The sequence below is a fragment of the Myotis davidii genome, unplaced genomic scaffold (genome assembly GCF_000327345.1).
Source record: "Myotis davidii unplaced genomic scaffold, ASM32734v1 scaffold266, whole genome shotgun sequence".
In the NCBI taxonomy this organism is placed as follows: Eukaryota; Metazoa; Chordata; class Mammalia; order Chiroptera; family Vespertilionidae; genus Myotis; species Myotis davidii.
The window spans coordinates 1995202-2018402 of record NW_006300032.1 but is presented as its reverse complement, the minus strand read 5'-3'; the positions used below and the strand labels follow the sequence as shown (position 1 = coordinate 2018402).

General features: G+C 41.2%; 1 protein-coding gene across 2 annotated transcripts in view; it reads left to right on the top strand.

Annotated features, from left to right (window-relative positions):
• Positions 1 to 23201, top strand: part of ECT2L (epithelial cell transforming 2 like) — a 58729-nt gene that overhangs the window by 25379 nt on the left and 10149 nt on the right. The window contains exons 8-18 of one of the 2 annotated variants that reach the window (XM_006776188.2): positions 1878 to 2006; positions 6274 to 6366; positions 7860 to 8042; positions 10553 to 10656; positions 13441 to 13527; positions 16335 to 16549; positions 17954 to 18101; positions 19709 to 19782; positions 19881 to 20037; positions 21601 to 21666; positions 23003 to 23091. In XM_006776188.2, the coding sequence (XP_006776251.2) occupies positions 1878 to 2006; positions 6274 to 6366; positions 7860 to 8042; positions 10553 to 10656; positions 13441 to 13527; positions 16335 to 16549; positions 17954 to 18101; positions 19709 to 19782; positions 19881 to 20037; positions 21601 to 21666; positions 23003 to 23091 (1345 nt within the window). The remainder of the gene's footprint in view (positions 1 to 1877; positions 2007 to 6273; positions 6367 to 7859; positions 8043 to 10552; positions 10657 to 13440; positions 13528 to 16334; positions 16550 to 17953; positions 18102 to 19708; positions 19783 to 19880; positions 20038 to 21600; positions 21667 to 23002; positions 23092 to 23201) is intronic. The other variant, XM_006776189.2, reaches the window with a different exon arrangement.

Here is a 23201-nt window from a genome sequence, read left to right as displayed (position 1 = left end):
GTAGGCATTCTTAAATAGTCTGAATATTAACCCCTTATCAGATATATAACTTGCAAATATTTTCTTCCATTTTTTAAGGTACCTTTTACTCTGTTGATTATATCACTTGAACAAAATTTTTCAAATAGCAAATAACCAAGACCTATACATTGGTGTGCACTCACAGCATTCATTATACTTCCAATGGCTATGCCACAAAGGAAAGGATTGGCTGGTAGCATTAACTTGTTATGGGCCATCTTTTAAAAACTTTAATGTTTACCTTTTTTTGGGGGGGGGGGAGGAGATGATAAATGTTTTAGAAATAAACTTTTAGTTTCTATTCTTCCTCATACTATAACTCGCATCCTTCCTTGCTTATACCTAAAATAGAATTGTTTTGTTTTGCTAACGTGGAATCTTCCATCTCTGTGGGATGAGGGAAGGAGATGGCCAAGGATCCAGCTGGCAGGGATCTCACTAGATGGCAGAGCGAGTCTCTGAATCACCCATCAAACTGCCTTCTCTGCGCTGGAACTCAACAACTTGGAATAGTTTCACTGAATTGTATTATTAACAAAAACTAACTGCTTTTGGATCAGTTTCACCTTATTTTTGGCTTTTCTTGTTTAATTTACCTGTGCCTGAAGCAAGTTGTGTTCCACATTAAACTTTTATGCCCCCAACAGTAGGGCACAGATGCTATTTGTCGTTTAAATTTATGATTAATTACATGGTGGCTCCTCTCTAAATGGTGGAGAAGTAGCAAGTGCAAGTTTACACTGTGGTAGTTGGTTCACCTCCTATGGGCATAAGAGCCTGGTGGGGTTTCCTGATCTCAGCTTTTTTTGTTCTCCAGGTGAGAAGAGTTTCCAAACTCTGCTTTTCTTTGTTTTCTTTTATTAAAGGAATAGTAACAATAACAAAAATACCTCAGAAAACTAAAGTTTCCTTTTATATAATTGTGGTGTTTTCTCAAAAGCTTTTGCCTTAAAAACAATAGAATGAAATCTCTTAGTCCAGTCACCTGAAGAGGACCTTTCCTTACGTATTTAGACGTCAGGATTCCCGTGACTGACTTGATTTGCATTATGTTTCTGGGGTTCAGGAATGCAGAGTCTCCAGAACTGGTTCAGAAATGGGTCCAGACACACTCAGTTTAGCTGAGTCATCACACAGATTCCCAGGGAGGGGGCTCCATCTCCTGGAGCACGACTTCTGCTTGGAACCATTTATTATTTTTTAAATTATCTTTTTAAATCCTCACCTGAGGATATTTTTCCATTGATTTTTAGAGAGAGTGGAAGAGAGAGGGAAAGACAGAGAGAAATATAGATGTGAGAGAAACACATTGATTGGTCGCCTCCTGCAGGCGTCCCAACCAGAGTCTGGGCCAGGGAGGAGCCTGCAACCAAAGTACGTGCCCTAGACTGAAACTGAACTCAGGACCCTTTGGTCTGCAGGCCAATGCTCTATTCTTTGAGCCAAACTGGGTAGGGCTGAACAATTTATTTTCTGATTGACAACTGTGGGAAACATTTCTACTTCGGAACTTGGTTGTAAAATCCCAGGACTTGACTGGATATCCATTCTCAACCCTGTTGTGAGCCTGGTAACTCACACCGCTACACAGTGGAGGCAGAAACACAACATCCCAAACACAGTGCACAGTGTCCAATAAATCCAGAATGTGAAGGAGACCCAGGCCACGCTGAAGTCCAGCGGAACCTTTGGTGGCCTTAGCATGGCCTGGCGTTGAAGCAGAGGTGCCATACGGATCTTGGTCTTAGGAGCAGAGGTTGGCTTTTTCAATTGTGGTTCCATTTTCACAAACTGCTGAAAGTTTTCTATTCACGATAGTGTTACAAATTGACGTGACTTTTCAATTTTTTCCTCAGGCTATAAAATTGGTATTAAAAATGTATTGAGGCCTGATGTGAGAGACTTCTGGGAGAAATTAGGAAGCTTCGTGGCCCCTAAAGAAGAAGGGGGTCACGTGGACCTCTTTGTACCACTGGGAGCATCCGGTCAGTTTTGAAAGGTCGTGGTCATGCCTACTTTATGATGATATTTGTTCAAGTGATTCTGTCACACTTACTCTTTCTTTTTTGCTTTATACATCATATACTTAGGGACTTAGGGGAAATGGGCATTGGGTTAGTAGTCAGAGTGACCTGTTCCTGTAGAAATAAAGCCACTAGTGACAAGAGCCGGCCAGGAACATTATTTCTATTTCTTCTGGAAAACACAGTAAAATCAGCCTGCACAACACAGAGGAAAGGGCCTGACCAGCACGGGAATCTGAGAAAGCTTTCCCTGCTGTTTCTGAACCCGGGAAGCCTTAGCCTGAACTTGGTGACCAGGACCTGGACTGGAACCCCACTCAGCCCACTTCAGCTGTGTGGCCTTAGGCAAGTTTGTGAACCTCCATTTCCGCCTATGAGTGTTAGGGTAGTAGCACCTTACCTTATAGGACTTGTGAATACCCAAATAACAAAAACTTCAATTACACAAATACATAATAATATAAATACCTAATATTAGAATACTAGAAACAGTGAAGTGCTTTGTGAAGGTGAGCATGGTTGCTGATATAAGTTTAAGTGTGCACTTATCTAGTATCAAAGTTGATTTCAGTACTTGAAGGGAAATTTTGAAACATTAAATTAAATTCACTTTTGGGTTATCTGTTAAATAAAAGCTCTGCATTGATGGGCACTGGGTTTGTTTGTTTGTTTGTTTGTTTACTAAGCAGAACAGGGGAGAGGGAGTGTGAAATTAAATTTTCTCATACTGTTTCTTATTACCCATTCTTTTTTTTTTTAAATATATTTTATTGATTTTTTACAGAGAGGAAGGGAGAGAGACAGAGAGTTAGAAACATCGATGAGAGAGATACATCGATCAGCTGCCTCCTGCACATCTCCCACTGGGGATATGCCTGCAACCAAGTTACATGCCCTTGACCGGAATCGAACCTGGGACCCTTCAGTCCGCAGGCGACGCTCTATCCACCGAGCCAAACCGGTTTTGGCTTATTACCCATTCTTTAGAGAATTGTGTGTTTTTAAAGTTCTTAATTTTCAAGTTTCACTGTCAAGCTTCAATCAGGGGAAAGGATAAAAACCAAAGGAGGTTGGAGCTCCAGTGGCGCAATCGGTTAGCGCGCGGTACTTATAAAACCAAAGGAGGTGAAGGGGTTTAAAAGAAAATGAAATACAAGTTATTGCACAAAATTTTTTTTACAGTTATTACAATTATATAATCTCAACTATGCATATAAAAATCTATGCGGAAATATAGCAATATGTTAACAGAATCTATACATTTTCTTTTATCTTATTTGCCTCTGTTTTCTGTAATAAACTAGTATTACCTTCTTTTATAATGAGAACAAAGCCAATTTTCTCGTTGGAGTAGAAGGAGAGAAAAAGGATGTGGGAAAGTATAATACTGAAAGGCAGACAACAAAGGCAAAAGAGGAAAAGAACAATAGTTTTGAGACATAAAAACTGTCTCAAGTGAAATTTAATGGCACTCAAATACTAGATTTTCCACCACTATTCTGGGCCCTAAAGCCATCCCTAAACTTCTTGTCAAATGTAATTTCCACTTGGATGAACCCTTAAGACCAATGGTTCTCAACCTTGGCTGCACATTAGAATCACCTGGGGATCTTTTATAAATCCTGATTTCTGGGCCTCATCCTCCAGAAATTCTGTTTCTTTGTTATGGGGTGGGGCCACAACATTAGTAACAAAGAAACAGAATTTCCGGAGAATGAGGCCCAGAAATCAGGATTTAAAAAAGATCCCCAGGTGATTCTAATGTGCAGCCAAGGTTGAGAACCACTGCTTAAGACCCTGGTTCAGTCAGAAGACCCTGGCTTCTCTTTGAGAACCATTGTTCTATGCTATGCTGACTGCCTCTACCTTCCTCACCTGTCATTCGCTCCTCAAGCTCCTATAAGTCGTCTATCCCTGGCTTCTCAGCCCAAAAAACCTCTTTTCCTCACCTCAGGCATCACTCTTGAGCTTGTCATCCCTGGTAGCGGTGTCACCTGTAATATCTTGGATTTCAAGCATATGTCTCTCTGAGTCCCACTTCCAAATCATGTACCAAGTATTCCCATTCTTTATCAATTTTTTGCCTGAAGACCTCCAATCCCTACTCCCACATTTTCAGTCTCCATCACTATGCTTCTGTGCTTGATTTCTTCCTTATTAAACTTGGATTTAATGGTTTATTATTACAGTACTCTCTTGCAAAGACTCTGAACCTCTTTGTCTTTTTCCTGGTGAAATCCCCACCATGTGGCTAAATCCCAGTGCTGGTTAAAACACAGCCATCTGCAAAATCTATGCCTGCCTGCACGGAGACGGCTGAAGACTGTTGGAAAAAGGAACACACCTGTTCCTTTGTATAGATCTAACTTTATTTAATGGCATAAATATCAAATGGGATGGCTGCACTGATAAGCAATCCTACCACATTTCCTGGTAAATTCATTCTTCTACTCTTTGAGATGACTATTTACTACATCCCTTCTCCTCCCTAGTCAAGCTTTCCAACAACGCTCTCTCAGCTGTTGACCTCGCCTTCGACTTCCCTAAGAAAGCGCCCTGATTTCCCTCCCAGCACCAAATCCACCACCTACTTCCCTCTTACCTTCACTCCCTGTCTTCCCTTCTGTTGACGACGGAGGAAGCACCCCTGTTCACATCAAAGTTTGACTACTCCGCTTAGACTCTGTGTCCCACCGCCTTTCACCTTCTGACTTCACTTCCATGCTTCAGTCTTCTTGTGTAGCCTCAATCCTCTGTCTTTATTGGATCATTCATAGTAAATCAGGAACACCTGTAGTAGCTCTGGCCTAAAAAAAGGAAGGAGAGATCATAAACTTTTCCTCATTTTGAATCGACTATCCCAGTGGTTCTCACACTTTAGTGTTTTTTAACCATTTAAAGGTCTTGTTAAAATACACATTGCTGGGCCCACCCTCGCGCGTCTGAGTCAGCAAGTCTGGGATAGGGCCTGAGAATTTTCATTTCTAACACGGTCCCAGGTGCTGCTGAGGCTGCTGATCCAAGGGCCACACTTTGAGAACCATTGTTCTGTGATGACTGCCGCTACCTTCCTCACCTGTCATTCGCTCCTCAAGCTGCTACAAGTCGTCTATCTCTACTGAAATTGCTTTCGAAAGAAAATAAACAACTTCCACGTGCCCAAATCCAGTGGTCACTTTGCTTTGACTTCTCAGCAGCACTTGATGCAGATGGACACTCCTGAAACTCTCCTTCTTCTCTTCATTTCCCTAATACCACGCTCTCCTTGTTGTCCCCCTGCCTCAGCCGCAGCTTCTGCTCATTCTCCTCTGTTGGCTTCTCCTCCTCAGCAAGACCTTTAAACGTGCCCAGATCTGGGCTCTCCTTTCCCATGACCACACCTGCTTCCTAGGCAGTCTCATCTATTGCTACGACTCTAAATTCAGTATATATGCTGGACACTCCCAAATTTATGCTTCCAGCTCTGATTATCTCTGAGCTGCAGACTCATATCTAGCTCCCACTTGACATCTTCATAGTGTGCACTTCTGCTAGCTTCTCAAGTTAACACAAACTCCTGGTTGCCTCTTCAGCACCAGACCTCCTCCTCCCCAGGATTTCTCATTTAAGATGTTGTTACTCTCCCAGTTACTTCATAAGCCAAACACCTAAAATTCATCTTTTGGGAGCATTGTTAAAATTTTAAAACAGCTTTAGTAAGGTATAATTGACTTACAATATTTAAATGTACAATTAGATAAATTTTGACATGTGCAATATGCCCTGTAAAACCACAGAGCAATAAAGATAATGAGCGTACTTCAATCCACACAGGTCACTAAAGGAATGAAATTAATGCCATGCTAAACTTTGACCATGGTATCCATTCTGTGTTTAACAGGTCTAAATCCGCTCCTTTACAATGAGACTTCTCCCTGGTGTCACGCTATTTTAGAAAATACATGCAGACTTTCTGTCTGTGGCCTGAGTATTCCAGATTGAAAATAAGCCCAGGTCAGACCTCATGCCCTCTTTTCCACCCTGTTGTGCAGTCCTCGTAAATGAAGTGTTTGGACTTCAGCTCTCAGGGGTGAACTGTGACATGCTGATAAACTATTCCACGAGGGATCTGAATTGAGAACAAGAACTGCTATGGCTTTTCCTGGCCAGCTCATTAGTGCTCTTCAGTAACACTTAACTGTTCCCTGGCAAAACCTGTGAGTAAACTAATGAAAGTGTTTTTGTGCAGAGGCAGGAATAGAAGTTCTTTCCCAGCTGTCTCAACTAACCGGCACGCTCTTTACTGCCCCCACTGGGATTGCGACTGGCTCTTACCAACACAGTAAGTGTATATGGGGCTGACCATTGTGCCCACGCACTAACTCGGGGATCACCAAAGATGAAGCGCCGCCGAAGGATACTGGTTCTGGCGGACGCCAACAACTGTCTTGCATTCCTTCTCTGAAACTGTCATTTCCCAGCACTCAGTCATTTGCTTAGAAGGGGATTATTTTTTGCAAATATTTGCTTCAAGCCATCATCTGTAAAACTCAGTTCAAAACATCATCTTTAACAGTTAAACATGTTTAGTTGCTGATCTAGAGAAATAATAAGTACAAAGAATAGTTTTTTAGTAAATATAATTAATATGGTTTCATTTGGAAAAATGAACAAAGAGATGATTAAGAAGAGGCTTGCTCAGGTTCCATTGGTGTAACATTATCTGAGAGGAAAAACAGTCAATGATATTATACACACAAAAATGTGTGTGTAATATCCCTTTAGATATGAAAGCTGAAGATATTGGATCAAAACAACATTGGCTGACCAACAGGAGAAACAAATTTCTTTGTTTGCTCATCATTCACCCCTTTAAAACTCCCAGCCTCTTATCAAAGAAGGTTTGGGGTGATGCAGAAACTATATATAAGGCATTTGTTCTCTGGTCTCAAATGCCAGGGGCCTTTGAAGACGGGAAAGCTGCCATGATTGGGGAACTTGTACGGGAAATGATGTAACACAGAGCACATTGACTTAATGGAGTTTTATAACAGAAGTCACTTGTTAGCTGTAGTTTATATTATGATAACATATTTGGCCCCGTGGAGAGAGGAATCCCCCTAGCAGAGCAGAGCAGGGTGCAGACACTGTCGTTTACAAAACAGGTTTTCTTCTTTTCTGCTCCTCTGTCTCCTTTTCCTCCTGTTCATCCTCTTTCCCCTACTCTTCCTATTCCCGTCTAGAAGAACTGTTATATATATTTTTCACATGTTTAGCAATAAACATAATGGGAGGAGAGTCAAACAAGTCTATTCAGGAAAGAAAATCAAATTTAACACGGCACTGTGTCTTTCAGTAACTGGTTTTCAAGGAGAGAAACTTGCATAAGCACCCACTCGAGTCGTGTAGAGATATATAGAGAGATAACAGCTTGTAAGAAAGATACAGGGTTGGCTATGACACGGAGGACTTTGGATGGCATGATGGGGAAGCCAGGCAGAGTGGATTTCCCTGTATTTTCATTTTGAGGATATAAATATAAAACAGTATATTCTTATTCAGATGCCTACTTCACTTCTCGATGCACAAATCCAGCAGCTATTTAATTTTTAATGTCAAACATAATGACAACCTTATCTATCAACGAATAGATAGGCATTTGCTATTATTCATTGTAGTCTTTTTGAGTTTCTAATTTTATCTCTGAAAGCAGACTATCTTAGTTTTGTAATGAGAAAGGATAATAAGCTTGATATAAAAACAGTTATAAACAAGAAGTAGAATTGTTTCACCCAAGCTTATGTCTGCAATAATAAAAGGAGAAAATAATGTCAGTTCTTAGTGACTGGCTGGGACAACAGCACGAAAGGGCGCCCCCCTCCATCTACTTCAGCGAATCAAAGCTGCAGATGTGGTCCAGCCTCATGGACTTCCTGGAAGATACCTTGATATCAGTGCGGAAACAGTTCAGACCTCTCTTCAAGGAGTTGCCGAAGAACGCCAGTGGCAGGATAATAGGTGAGAGCTCTTGCTACTCCTGTTGCAGATGTTTAGTTGACTCCTAAACATCTTTAGTATTACTTTATTCCGTTTGTTTTTCATATCTTCCTTCAAATATGACAGATATACACTAAGAATAAATGTTAAATATTATTTACTAAGTATTAAATAGTATTAAATAAACATTAAGTATTATTTAACAAACATTAAATATTCTCTAATAAACATTAATAAACATTAAACCTTACTTAATAAATATTAAATATAAAGATGAATAGTTACAGTCATCTTCAAAACGCTGAAGCTAGTTCCTGGTTTCAGATTTTACCATCTTATTAATCCTGTGTCAGTCAATTATTTACCTAGACAAACTTCGCTATTTGCTCAGCCATCGAACTCTGTCCTTTCCTCATTGCAATTTGCTCTCAAAGCTAAGCAACTCTTAAACCATAGCACCCATTACTTAAATTGTTCTGCAATTGTGTTCTATTTATTTTTTACTTAACATGTATAACTGGGTGATGGATTCCATGGCCTTCTGTGGAACCTGTTGGGCATTATTGAACCTCTCATTTATGTCCCATATCCATGATCAAATTATCACAATAGAGGCTTTGGAAACAATGTCCTATGTCAACTGGATCTTCACCTAAATCAGCGGTTCTCAACCTGTGGGTCGCGACTCCTTTGGCGGTCGAATGACCCTTTCACAGGGGTCACCTAAGACCATCCTGCATATCAGATATTTATGTTATGATTCATAACAGTAGCAACATTACAGTTATGAAGTAGCAACGAAAATAATTTTACGGTTGGGTCACCACATGAGGAACTGTATTTAAAGGCCTGAAGGTTGAGAACCACTGACCTAAATCAATCCATTCTTTAAATAACTTTTAAAAAATATATATTTTCTTATTGATTTCAGAGAGGAAGGGAGAGGGAGAGAGAGAAACATCAATGATGAGAATCATGTATCAGCTGCTTCCTGCACGCCCCCTAACTAGGGGATCGAGCCCACAACCTGGGCATGTGCCCTGACCGGGAATTGAACCATGATCTCCTGGTTCATAGGTCGATGCTCAACCACTGAGAAACACCGGCTGGGCAAAATCAGTCCATTGTCTAAAGTACTTTTTTATCATATGGGTAAATGAATTTTCCCTCCATCTTTACCTATTCGGCTTTCCCCTAACTCTTCCCATCTAACTAAATAAAACACCCTATAAATCAAGTCTTTAGATATCTATATCCTTATTTTTTTCCTTCCCTTCCCTAGCACTCATTCTTATTTAACATCTATTTATACAGTCACTGTCTATGCAAGAGCAGGACACAAGTAAGTATGCAGATATTTTCTGTCAATATATAACATATTGTCAGTGTATATCTTCACATAAATGCCTCTAAAACAGGGATTTGTCTTCTTGGGTTTTAACTCTACCACATTTAGTAGATGTTCAACCAGTATTTTCAAATAGTTATTAGATAATAAATAGGGAGAAATTATTTTTCCTGATATTTCCTTGATATAAAAACTATACATAAAAGTAGAAAGATGATCTCTTTAAAGATAGTATTTTTTGATGATATATGTAAGCATAAGAAGTAGAATAGAAGATAATTCTTTTCATATAAATTCAAGTTGTCTAAAACATTTTTATTTTTTTATCTTATTTTATTGAGTTTCTACAGAGAGGAAAGGAGAGAGATAGTTAGAAACATCGATGAGAGAGAAACATCGACCAGCTGCCTCCTGCACACTCCCCACCGGGGATGTGCCCGCAACCAAGGTACATGCCCTTGACCGGAATCGACCCGGGGCCCTTTCAGTCCGCAGGCCGACGCTCTATCCACTGAGCCAAACCGGTTTTGGCTGTCTAAAACATTTTTAAATGTAAAAGATATCTGTGTATGTATGTTAGTATATTATTTTCTGTGTGCTTGAAATCTTTATGTATTTGAGTGCAAAGATAAAGGGGAGTGTGGAGAAATCTTTGGTGGGATTGCGATTCTACAATTTAAACTTATTCCTGGCTGGTGTGGCTCAGTGGTTGAGTGTTGACTTATGAATCAGGAGGTCTCACTTCAATTTCAGGTCAGGGCACATGCCTGGGTTGCAGTCTTGTTCCCCGGTGGGATGCCCGTGAAAGGCAGGCAATCAATGATTCTCTCTCACATTGATGTTTCTATCTCTCTCTTCCTCTTCCTTTCTCTCTGAAATCAATAAAAAATTTTTTAAACTTAAAAGTTTCATTTTCATGTGTTTTCTTCTTACTGTTCAATTTATAGATTTTATTCAAGATCAGCTCTGTCAGGGTGGGTACTTTTTATGCGCTGCACATTTAGTTGCTATTACTTGTTTTATATTTTATCATGGAAGTTAATCCTCATGGCATAATAGAATTTTAATTTTTATTCTTTGCATTTTTATCCAGTAAAGAGCAACTGTGAGAACTGAGCTGTGTTCTTCTTGACCACATCTCTTACATAAATTAATTACAGCGCATATGGCTTTATATTTACAGGACAGTTTATGTCTGACACCATGAGTGTGACTAACATTCTGAATAACCAAGAAATTGCACAAGCTCTGACAGATGGATTGGCGGCGCTTTCAAAAGAAAATCCTGTAAGTATTTTTTTAAAAGAAAGCACACTACAAAAACCCTAACACTTAAATAAATTTGTAGTTTGTGTTTATTTATTGTTTAATTTGTATATCCATCCAGGGGCGCAATTCCTTAGAGAAATTACATCCGTTTGTAAAAACAGTTACTGAGAGATTCTGGGCCCAAGATCTATTAGGTACACAAAATAGGCAAATAGTAAAATCTAGGTTATTTCAAAGTTGACTCGGTGGTGCACTGTTTTCTGTCTTGTGATTAATTTCAGCCAGAAGTGACTTATTTAAACACAAGAGTGGCTTTATATTTCACATAAACATTATTCAATAGTTAAAACAATTAAGCGTATGAAAGGTAAAAAGGCTAGATGAGAAGAAGGAAAGCAAACACAAAAGAACAGATCTTCTGAGCAACTGGAAAGTGCAGTAAGCAGCCTGGCTGGGGAAGTGGAGAACAGGATGGGGACGAGGGATGACATTAACACGCCGGATGCTCTTTCAATATGTAACATATTGTCAGGTCTTTAGTTTTCAAAGGAGAGATTCTCAAATCCTTCTCTTCCACTGAGGTAATTCAACTTTGTGGGTAGACTTAACGTTGTCTTTGCATATGTTTTCCTTCTCTCCCATGTGTGTTTTGGTTTCACCTTGGCTTCCTGGGCATCCACCGGGTGTCCCCAGGGTTAGCTGTCCAGTGTGGAGTCGGAGAGGCTGCAGGTGGCCATGATTCGCCTCTGCAGTCTCAGCTCCCAACACTAGCCAACCCAGGGGCAGCCCGTGCTGAAGGCCCTGGTGAGCTTTGCCGATAAAATGATCAGGGAAATTCACAGGGATAACCCCGAGGCTTTGAGAGATCCTGCACCGTCTCCCGAAATATCAACGATTTACTAAATGCGTTTGGTGTAGGTTCCGTGTACTTACTGCCACCTCATTATTTAAAAGTAACCTGGTATGATATACTTTCGATGGTGCTCAAACTATAGCCTGAGAGGGAACCAAATTTGAGTGTTTTTCCCAATAATTCAGCTGCTATAGCCTCTCTCAAGCCTACTTTCTCCTGAAGGACAAGATCCCCCCTGTCCCCTTCCTCATCTGGCCAAGAGGCCGATAGGGGCCACTTTGGTTCTGACGATATTGAGACCCATACCAGGAGGCCTTGGCAACCTAACTGAATGGTGACAATCGGTTGAGAGCCAACAGTATACATAGTAATTGGAATATGTGATGAAGTCAGAAGCCCCATTTACTGACTCTACGTGAACAGTCATTACTTTGTTTTCTGGACTTATACATAAAAAAACCTGAAAACTCTACCAGAAAAAAAATCCGTCCTCTTTTCTCCTGCACTTTTGTTGACCTATATTTCCAATGAATGCTTTAAATGTGAATTTTGGGGGTTGGGGGTGTGGATTTTTCAGGACAAACCTCTGGAATTTTTGTCATATTTTCTGTTGAAGAAATGTAGTGAAAAGAGCAAAGATTTGGAAGAAAATGTTATTCTGACAAAATCTGACCCAAAGGCAACATTCAATTTATATGTGAAGGTAAAGTTATTGCTGCATTTTTATGCCATTGCTTCACTGTAGAGTTAGACACATGTGCTTGAGAAATTCATAGACAATAATGATAATTATTGTCTTCCAACTGGTCATTTCCTCTAAGAACTTTATTTTCTTAAAAAGGTATTTGTAGGATCATGAGTGACATTAAAGCATCAGCTGCACCACATTGACTAGAACAGTGGTCGGCAAACTGCGGCTCGCGAGCCACATGTGGTTCTTTGGCCCCTTGAGTGTGGCTCTTCCACAAAATACCCCGTGCAGGCGCACATGTACAGTGCAATTGAAACTTCGTGGCCCATGCGCAGAAGTCGGTATTTTGTGGAAGAGCCACACTCAAGGGGCCCAAGAGCCGCAGTTTGCCGACCACTGGACTAGAATATACTCTGGGTCATGGAGGAAAAGTCGGACATTTGCATTTTGCTCTTTTTCAGTTGAGTCCCGAGATAACATAAAGTTTTTTGTTTTTTTGTTGTTGTTTTTTTCATTTGCAGCCCAGGACAGTTTGTGTGTGTGTGTGTGTGTGTGTGTGTGTGTGTGTGTGTGAAACTAAGAATTATTCTTCTTTTCTTAGTTGAGATTCAATTTCATAACAGAAAAGTGGGTTTGAAGCTAGTACTTCAGGCAAAAAAGTAATCATTCTGCCGGTACTGTATTCAGAACCCATACTTTCTTAAGTGAAATAATCAGGATTCAGAAAACACAGAAAATTGCATTATCAGAGAGCCGAGTTCTATAAAAATGTCATTTTAGAACCATTTTATGCCCATAGAAAGTCATCTACCTGTCTTGCATGATCACAGGCTTGGGTACCAGCCCCAACACCCCCCGCCCCCCCATGGAGCCTGGTAATGGGTGTAGACTTCTGGCATCTTAATAAAAGCCAGGTACCCTGTGTGCCTTTGACTGACAGGAGCAGAGCTGAGGCAGAGGCCTACCTGGACCATGTGGGAGCCCCTGCCTGTGAGGAGCTTCTGAGCAGCAGACTCACTCCCCCAGCTCCCGGGGAAAAGGGAGCTGCCCGGCATTGACTTTCTCAAGCGTAATGCAATGCAAAGGAAGCTAAAGGGTTTTTATTTTCCACATAACATCTGCTTTAAGAGAGGCATCGGTTTGTCCAGTGCCGATTCACTGACTCAGAACACCGTAGTTAGGGCTGAAGGCAGGGCCACAGAGCCTCCTGTGGGCACGGCACCAACTCCGTGTAATCAAGTCTGCATTGAATCCTCAGGAAAGAGATGTTCTGGAAGACAATCCTCAGGACACAAAACCAAGTCTTGGCAAAAATGATCCAAATGTTGAGGTGCTGGTTCAGCTGGTAAGCCAATTATTACGTAATAAAAATTTTCCACTTGTTTTTCTCCTGAGGCCCACTCCCCCCGCCCCAACCCCCCCCCCCAAAAAAAAAAATCCAAACAAACCCCTACAACAACAACACCTAACCACTTTCGCCTTTATTCTGGTTAGTTCTTTTTTTCTTGAAAGTTTAAAGAACAAAGTAAAAATATTTCAAGGGAGGAAAAACTCCCAAATGTAATTGGGGGAATCCAGTCAGTAGCTTTTTCTTTTCTTTTCTTTGTTAGTGAGAGAGAAACATTGATGTGAGAGATACACATTGATTGGTTGCCTCCCACACAGGTCTGGAGATCGAGCCTGCAACTGAGGTATGTGCCCTGTACTGGAATCAAACCTGGGATCCGTCAGTCCCCAGGCCAATGCTCTATCGATTGAGCCAAACCAGTTAGGGCAGTAGCTTTTTCTTTTGAATATTTCCTGGTCTGAAAGGAAGTTGAGTTGAAGGGATGGAGGTATCACATCTTGGGAGCAAAAGCTACCTCTGCTACTCCATGCTTTTCTAACTAACATGACACGAGGACGGCAGTTAAAGGAACGGTGCAGGCACAAAGTTTTACAGTCTATCCGATCCACCAACTCACGGTCTGACTTCAAACGCTGAGTAGAACCAGTATAGCGTTTAGGGCTCCGTCTCTCAGGCCAGAATGGTAGGGCTCAGTATAGCAGAGCCTCGGTCCGTCCTGCCGCAGTACACAGCTGTGCGTGCTGTTTTGCTTTTCTTCAACACATATCCACATTTATCATCATATTTCATTCTCGAGATCCTCTAACATAGATATTAGTAACCACATTTTTGTAGATGAGGAATTAAAGTTAGAAGACTTACATGACTCCTCTAAGGTTAAATAATTGGCAGACATTTGCCAACCATATCCAAGGACAGATGAAGAGAATAAACCTCATTTTGGCACATGAGCATAAAGCTGCTGAATATTCTATTAAGATCCTCCCCTAAATACCCAGCCTTTAAAACCTCCCAAAACAAAGGTCCCTGTGCACGCTCTCCCTCCCAGGATCACACCCACGTCCTTCCTTGCTCCCCAACCTTCTTTCCTCACAGGCACGCATCTCCTAGGGACCCCTGAGGCTTGCAACCAGGACAGCAAAGGGAAGCAGCATTTCATCCTGAGAAACCCCCTGGGCCTGTCCCCAAGGCCCCTCTCCCTCTGACTTCTTTGGGCACCAAAGCAGCCCAGCTGAGGCACCTTTCCCCGGCCCTTTCTGGTATCACTGTCCCCAGCTTTAACAAACGTCCTCTAAAATTAAAAAACAACAACAGCTGGCAGGAAGAAACTTGAATCCCATGGCCCTGACCTCAGCCCTGAGGCTGTTTTTCAGCCGACAACACCTGGGTGGGTACACCTACTGCAGTGCAGACCAGTCCTCACTGGCTGGGTGTCAGAGAGTATAATTGGGAAATAAATACCGGACAACAGTCTTAAAAGTTTGACAACTGAAACCTTAAGTCAAAAATCATTATAAATGTTGGATGGCCCCAATGAATAAAAATTATGCAAATACACATAAAAATATAATATGGGCTGCAAGCCAATCCTCAAGTTGGAAGCAGTTGTATTTTTTAACTCATTAGATATATCTAAATAGGCATTATATACAGACCATGTGTTTGAAAGATAAAATTAACATAGAACTGTGTGTTTATAGTATTACAAACAGAGAGTTTTCTAATTTTTCTCTTAAGTTACTTTTCCATTTTAATTTTAGTTCATAAACTTCTGGTTGACTTGTTTTGAGTGAACATCGTGTGGCACTAGGCTTTAATCCTGTCATTTTATTTGGGGCTCAGGATATACTAAGGGTTGGAGGGGAAAGAGGAAATTGTGTTCTAAGAGTATTAATAGTTCTAGGCTCAAATACAAGCCCACTAAATTTTTAAAATTTAAATGTTATAATTGTTTTCTTTTGTAAAAGCACTGCTCATTTTACAACTTTTGAAAAGTACAGATAAAAGGAAAAGAATTACCTATTCCCAGGAATGAAAACTAATTTCTCCAAATATAAACATAGCACACATAATAATAGGGTGTGGAATTTCTATACACCAGTGTATGACTTTCCCCTCTGCATTAAGAAAAGAAAACAAGACTTTGAAATATAGGAAACAGGACATTTGGCAACCTAGCTACCCAGGGAAGATGGGTTCACAGTTCCCAAGTTAGGTGCTTTCCCCTAAATACTGAAAGAAGAGCATGAGTTTCCATATTTCATAACATGCCCATGGGAAGCAAATTACTTGATAATGAGAGGGCTAGCTCATTTCAGTTCTCCTGACTGCGGGATAATCAATAAAACACTACTGGGGGAAAGCACACACAAATAAGAGTGGGCAACCCAAAGGCCTCCTCACCAAGCACGAAGGCAGGACACTGTCTTCTCATCACTGTACAGCCAGCAGCTAGCACAGGACACAGCATGTATTCAAAGGACAGATTGAGAAAAGTAAAGTCTCAATCTGCCCTCTCAGGATTCAAGAGTAAAGTCCCATCTCTACCACAGCATCACACTGGCCCGGTGGGAGGGGCGATTTGGCGACACTAGGGACAAGCGATGTTCAGCGAGGTCCTCCATAGTCCCCTATAAAGATTCCCTTCAATCCTGCAGGTCACAGACCAGCCAGGGCCATCTCAGAGTGACTGCCCGACTGCTGGTACTTCCATTGCTCTGTCTCCCTCCACTTTCAGGCTTTTGGGGGGCTGTAAGCCTGGAAAGAATCACTATGCTTTCTGAGTTCTTAATGCTTTTCTACAGGAGAGAAAGCTCCAGAAGGACTGGGCCACAAAACGAACTAGAGTTGCCGGGGAACTCTTACAGAGTGAGAGAAAATATGTGCAGATGCTGGAAATTCTGAGAGATGTTTATGTTGCACCACTAAGAGCAGCGCTGTCCTCAAACAGAGCAATTCTGAGTGCTGCAAACCTCCAGATCATTTTCTCTGATATCCTGCAGGTTTTAAGTCTCAACAGGTAATTCCTGAATACGTATTTTCTGAAATACTATGTGGTGGGAGGAACCCACACTTACCTGGACCGAGGCTCAGGCAGTCTCTGCCTCTCCTGGGGACCCTGATTATTGCACAGAAGAGAGAGAATTTTTGCCACTGGGCTGCAACCAGTAGTGATGATTCTCAGGGGCTGATCCCAGCCTCAGTTCAAACCCCTGGAACTAGGAGTGGAGGTCAGTGCCAGGTGGTTTTGTATTCAACCTATTGTTCATGCAAAAGACAAGACAGTATGTTTAGTTGAACAATGAGAAAGAAACCGAAGGATTTGAAGGGACTAAGTTACTAGGATATTTTGCTTGGAGAACCCATGGTCAGCTTAATAACAGTAGATGTTTTGAGAATGTCATAGGACACAGAGGAAGTGATCATTTGATCTGTGGTAAAGACAAACTAAGCTTGTGGTTCTCTGCCAGTAACCTTCCAGAAGAAGCATGTCAAACTCAAAGGTTAACACAGGCCAAATAAACAAGGTTTAAGTCTATGTGGGTCGAAAAAAAACAAGAGCTTCAATTTTCATAGAAATGTAGGTTTATTTCAATAGAGACATGCTGAATACAAAGGGCTGAAATAAATGAGTAACCGTTAACATAAAATAATAGAACATTTTAATAAAAATTACCATCGGCTGCTAAATATTTGCTGCTAGTATTAGTGGAGAGAAATGGTGTGCCTGCACGTAAGGCACGTAAGGGAAATGAATGCAACATGATTATAGTAATCAGTCATTAGTGAATGTTGTAGTTCATTATTAATAATTACGTGTAACAGGATATTGTAAAAATTAAGCTAGGAAATTTTTATTAAACCATTTCTTACATACTGTTATATTGGCTGGGCCGCGAGTTTGACATGCTTATTCCAGATGACTGGGAACTAGTTCCTTCCCTTCCCTGGGCACAACTCCTACAAAATAAAGAGGTTGAACGAGGCCTGTTCTGTTTTCTAGGCCTGTGATGGCTGAATGAAGGACAACCTTAGATCCACGGGGAAATGGCCTGAGGGAAGATTATGGCCATTTAAAATGAATTGAGCACTCTGCTCTGGGGACTGTAAGAAGCCTTCCTTGCCTGCCTGGCCATGTGGGAATGGGAGAGTCAGGGGCAGACCATGGAGGCCAGCATGGGGTTCAGCCTCAAGGGATTAATTAAGGTGAGGAGGTGGGATTCCCCCACAGTCAGCCTAGTTCCCCCCTTCCCAGCTCCTCCTGTCCTGTCGAATCTGTACGGCTCTGTTTTAGCACAAAAGTATGCGACAAAAGCCCAACCATAAAATGACTCGGCTGAAGCAAGCAGCAAACTGTTTCATTTTTAAGTTTATAGGTTATCACTGGCCAATATTTCATGATCATGTCTTTCCCATCTTGCAGGCAGTTTCTAGATAACCTGAGAGACAGACTACAGGAATGGGGCCCCGCTCACTGTGTGGGAGAAATATTCTTAAAGTTTGGAAGCCAGCTGAACACATACACCAATTTCTTCAACAATTACCCTGTTGTTCTGAAAACCATTGAGAAGGTAAATGATTGAGTTACCATCAGGCATTTATGAGACCTGAACTTGAAAGGAAATGCTGTGTGCAATCCAAAGAACTAAGACGAATAGGGCTTGGCTTCCAGACCCACGCCTCCAGTTTACTGTGTACGCTGAGGACGGGGACCTGACATTTAATTTTGTATCACGAGTGGCAAGCACAGTGCTTGACAAAGCAGGGCCCAGAAACTGGTTGTTGGACTGAACTAATACTCATGCAAATTGCCAGGCTTCCATTAGCTGCAGATACCCTGTGGATCACTTACAGGGAAATGTTTAACTGTTAGCTACAGTGGAGCCGTGAGCTCCAATCTCACTTTGCCCCCACAGACCTGTGTGACCTTGACAAAGGTGGCTGTCTTATAAAGAAAAGAAATTAATCGTCCATGTTTCTTGGGGTAAGGCTATTCAATTTGTGAAATTTCACTATGCATAAGGAATTTCTTTGTCATACATTTCTCAGAAAGTCCATTGTGACTTGTGCCATCTGTAGTTGAGCAGGAATATTCGCTTCCCTCTGCATCCCTTGCTGTTCTGGTTGGGATCTCTTCTAACGGCAGTAAGAGCCCTTTCTTCCCTCTTCAATTTGTATCAGAAGTGCAGCCGAAGAGCTACATTGCGACTTGGGGCACACTTCTGCCAGTGGCTGCTTCGGCTGTGTCCCCCTGGCTACACTGAGCCCCCCGGGGCCGTTTCCTGACCTTGGGCACCTCCCTTTATGGTACACTTTCACCCTGCCCAGAGAGTTTAACACTGCTAGACACACTAATTATGTATTGGGTGAAAATTGCACAAATAAGGCAATTTCATAGAACTGACCATGAGGACAAGAATTGGAGTAAAGTGTGACATATTATCAGAAACAGATTTGTGCCAATTTTTTTTATAGTTGTGGATAATAATGATATCTGGCTCACTAAAATAGGGTGTGCATTTAACTACTCAATAACTGTTAGCTATTACTCTTATTGAAATCAGTCAGTGTTTATTTGATTTCTAGGAATTAGCATTACTGGCATCTTTTAGGCATGTCCCCACTGAGAAAAATGGGTACTTCCTGGGCACTTTACTGGTGATGAATGAATACACTTTAAAGCAGGTGTTAAGTACAATGGAACACCTTTATAATGATTAGCAGCAGGTATTATAGGTGAATACCATCAATTGTCTTTTACTACAAGGAAATAACACTTACTGTGCAACAGGCATGTTGTGGACAGGATTTATTTTTCCTTCACAAGTGTTAGGTGTGATATCCATGAGGAAACTGAGGCTCAGGGAGTTAGGTAACAAGTTCACAAAGAATGAGGCAGAATTAGATTAGAATTCGAATTCTAATCCAGGCCTCCCTGGTTGCAAAGTCTGTTTTCATTTGTCAACACTGATTAAGCTCAATGAACAAGGTTATCTCTATGGTCTGAATAAATCACTATACTTAGTACATTATATTAGTAAGTACTAACAGTACTTTGACTAGAAGTAGATGTTGCCCTCTTGCTTTGAGAGCTTCATAGATCATGCTGCCAGTGTAACAGAATGCTTTACAACTGTCTCACAGAGCGAAGTTTTGACAATATTATGCTCACCTTTAGTGCAGAGAGATGGTACCAGCATTCCGAGCTTTCCTGAAGAGGCATGATAAAACCATTGTCACCAAAATGCTGAGGTAAGTTCTGAGGGAGAGCACAGCTGAAGCACCCCAAAGGCAGGGCCTTCTCTGACCTTCAGAAAGAGACCAGGTTCCCTTCTCTGTGCCCCACACAGCCTGCCAGAGCTGCTCCTGTACCCGTCCCGAAGATTTGATGAGTATGTTCATCTTCTCTATGCTCTGAGGCTTCATACTCCTGCAGAACATGCTGACCGTGGGGACTTGACCACTGCAATTGACCAAATGAAAACATATAAAGGTTATATAGATCAGGTTGGTTGCTGATGAGAGTCTGTGTCCTTTAGAAATGCTACAATACTTTTTGGTAGTCTCACTCAAATTCTTCAGCCTTTGCATGTGAAATCGTTGTGTTCAGAGACTTGGAGCACTACAGGCGTCTATTTTAAACCAAGCAACATGAGACAGAACGTTTTCAGATAACTATACAAGTACAAGAAAAGCTTTATCAGTATGAAAGTGTGAAGAATGGGGTATTTGGATTGATTTTTCTAGAGGACTGAAATAAAAAAGTAAAATCCTTTTTTGCTGAAAGAACTTAATGGATGAGATTTCCTGAACTACCATATTTGCCGGCGTATAAGACGATTTTTTGGCCCTGAAAAATATGCCTCCAAGTGGGGGGTCGTCTTATACGCCAGGTACACTTCAGATAGACTGCCCATAGTGCTTGCCCCGTGCCATAGTGGCCTCCCGATGCCCGCCCACTTCATTCCACATACCATTCAGGCATCAGCAGCGCTGCTGGGTGTATGCTCGGCTGTTATGCGATTTTGCTGTTATGCGATTTTACCACACTCGCAAAATCGCACACAGCCGACCATACACCCAGCATGATAGCGCAAAATCGCGAATCGCGATACCATACTGGGTGTATGGTTGGCTGTGTGCGATTTTGCGAGTGTGGTAAATTCGGGTTACCGTATATTTCTTTACATATGCATTGAAGATTCGCGATTTTGCGCTATCATGGTGCCTGTTAGAATGTTGAAGAGCTCGCACTTGCGCACTAGTGAGGTCCCAGAGAGATGCTGATGCAAGGGTGGACCAGACTGCTATAGTGACAGGGCGGGCAAACAGGGAGCAGGGACCAATCAAATCAGGCTTTGTATACAGCTTGCTAGGGACTTGCCCGGCACTTGCTCTCTACCTCTATTTGTTATCTTACTTCTATCATTGACAGTCCCTCTAGGTTGTGGGCTGCTTGCCTGTGTTCCTGAGAAGCATCTACGGTACCAGTCTATAGAGTGTGTTTTCTTTAGTGAATTACCGGTATGTTTACCGGTAATAAACTTGCACTGTTTTATGTATATGTTTGATTACATACAGCCTTGTGACAGTTTTCCTGCCTGTCATAAGCATTTGAATATAAATTAAAATGTTAAAATCAAATCTGATATTGTTTTACCTTTTATTTGGTGTGTGGAAGGTGTGCGGAAGAGGGGGTAGTCTTATACGGCGAGTATATAACAAACTCTGTATTTTGAGTGGAAATGTTAGGGGGTCGTCTTATACGCCCAGTCGTCTTATACGCCGGCAAATACGGTAAGTCAGCATCTGATTGTGGTACTATCGTTCTGAACAATTTTTGTGATGAGCACTCTGCACGGGTCCAGGCTGAGGGTAAACTGATGACATATTCTGCCCAGAAGATGTTTTTTGAATACAGTCTGTCATTTGCCTCTTTGTTTTAAAACACTGGGTCTATGAAATTAGATTCTTGTTATAATGTATGGAAATAGCAAGCCCTGTATCAAGTGCCATTTATGTTTACACATTTCCCAATTTTATTTCCCTTAAAATCACTTTGTTTTCTAGATGAAGCAAAACATCAATATGAAAGATCAGCTGTCAGACATACAGAGAATCATCTGGGGGTGCCCTGTACGTATTCTGCTGTACTTGCTACATCTCATGCTCATGGATAAAACCTCATATCATTGGCAACAGGAGACATTCAGATATCCAATCAGCTAACCTCTGTTGAATGCCTGCTGTGTGCCTGGTGCTGTCAAGCCCTCATATTTCACATCCTTCTATCTGCAAGGATGCTACGTGGGCTTGACCCCATCCCTTAGCTCCTTTCGTGGTACTACTGTGATCATGACCCACTCTGAGGAAAGGGCCATGTATTCTATTGCTTCATATTTCTCTATGCAGAGTACCTGGTTAGGATCTTGCACACTGAGGCTACCTGAAAAATCTTAGAAGCCCTCTGTTGGCTCTTACCTACAGAATATCACCTGGTCCCATTCTATCTTTTCTTTTACTGCCCTGCCTACCACTTTATGAGCCAACCATACAGATCTACTCATGATTCTCCAGTAATGTTGGCCTCTCCTCACACAGTTATGCTTTGCCCATACTCTTTCTTGAAAATAACCTTCTTTCCTACCCTGCTGGATAAACTCCTATTCATCCCTTACAAATCCAGTTCAATCATCTTCCTGTAGTTGCTCCCACCATCTCCTGCTGGGAATTGCCCCTTTCTGGGTCTCCTCCAGGACCTTGAACATCTGTCACATTTTATTACAATCCTTTATTCACCAGACTGGGAACCCTATCAGGTGTGAGTTACGTTTTACTTGTCTTCTAGCGCTTGGCATATAACAGGAGCTCGATACATGAATTATATTGAATTAAATTATTAATTGATTAGAGATGTTATTTTTATTTGGTCAAATTGGGGAAGCAAGATGGAGTTATTTTGTTGTAACTTAGATCTGCATGTTTTGGTGGGGAAAATGGAGTGGAGTTGATTGAAATACAAAAAGTTCAAAATCTTGGAACTCACAGAGCCCATGGAACTTCATCTCTAGATGACTGTTCGCACCAAGTGACCATCTCCATGGCTACTGTACATCAGGGCAAAGGCCTGACTTCTTAATTTGTAACAATTCATTCCCTTCCTTTTCTTGATAGTTTACTTCTTTTTCACCCCACTTCCACTTTATTTTTGATGCTAAGAAAATGTTTATAAATAAAACAATTTCAGTAGCTTAAGAAATTAGACAACACCCTAAAATAAAGTTTTCATTGTTAATTCTGCAGTCTTTATCTAAAGAACACCTATTTTATAAACAAAATCATTGTTTTTTTTAATAATTGAACTGAGTTCTACTCAACACTTGCATATTCTGGGATACAAAATGGTTCTGCAGTAGTGGGGCCTTTTATTTTCTAAAAATGTATGTATGTTTCTAATTTTTTTATTTCATAGATTCTATCAGAAGTAAACAGATATCTGATTAGAGTCCAAGATGTAGCCCAACTTCACTGCTGTGATGAGGAAATAAGTTTCTATTTAAGGTAAACATCTAACTATCTTGCAGCTGTCACTGTGTCTTACTCACACCCTGTATCCTGTACAATGTCCGACATAGTATAAGTTTATGATAATCTGTGTGTTGAACTGAAAA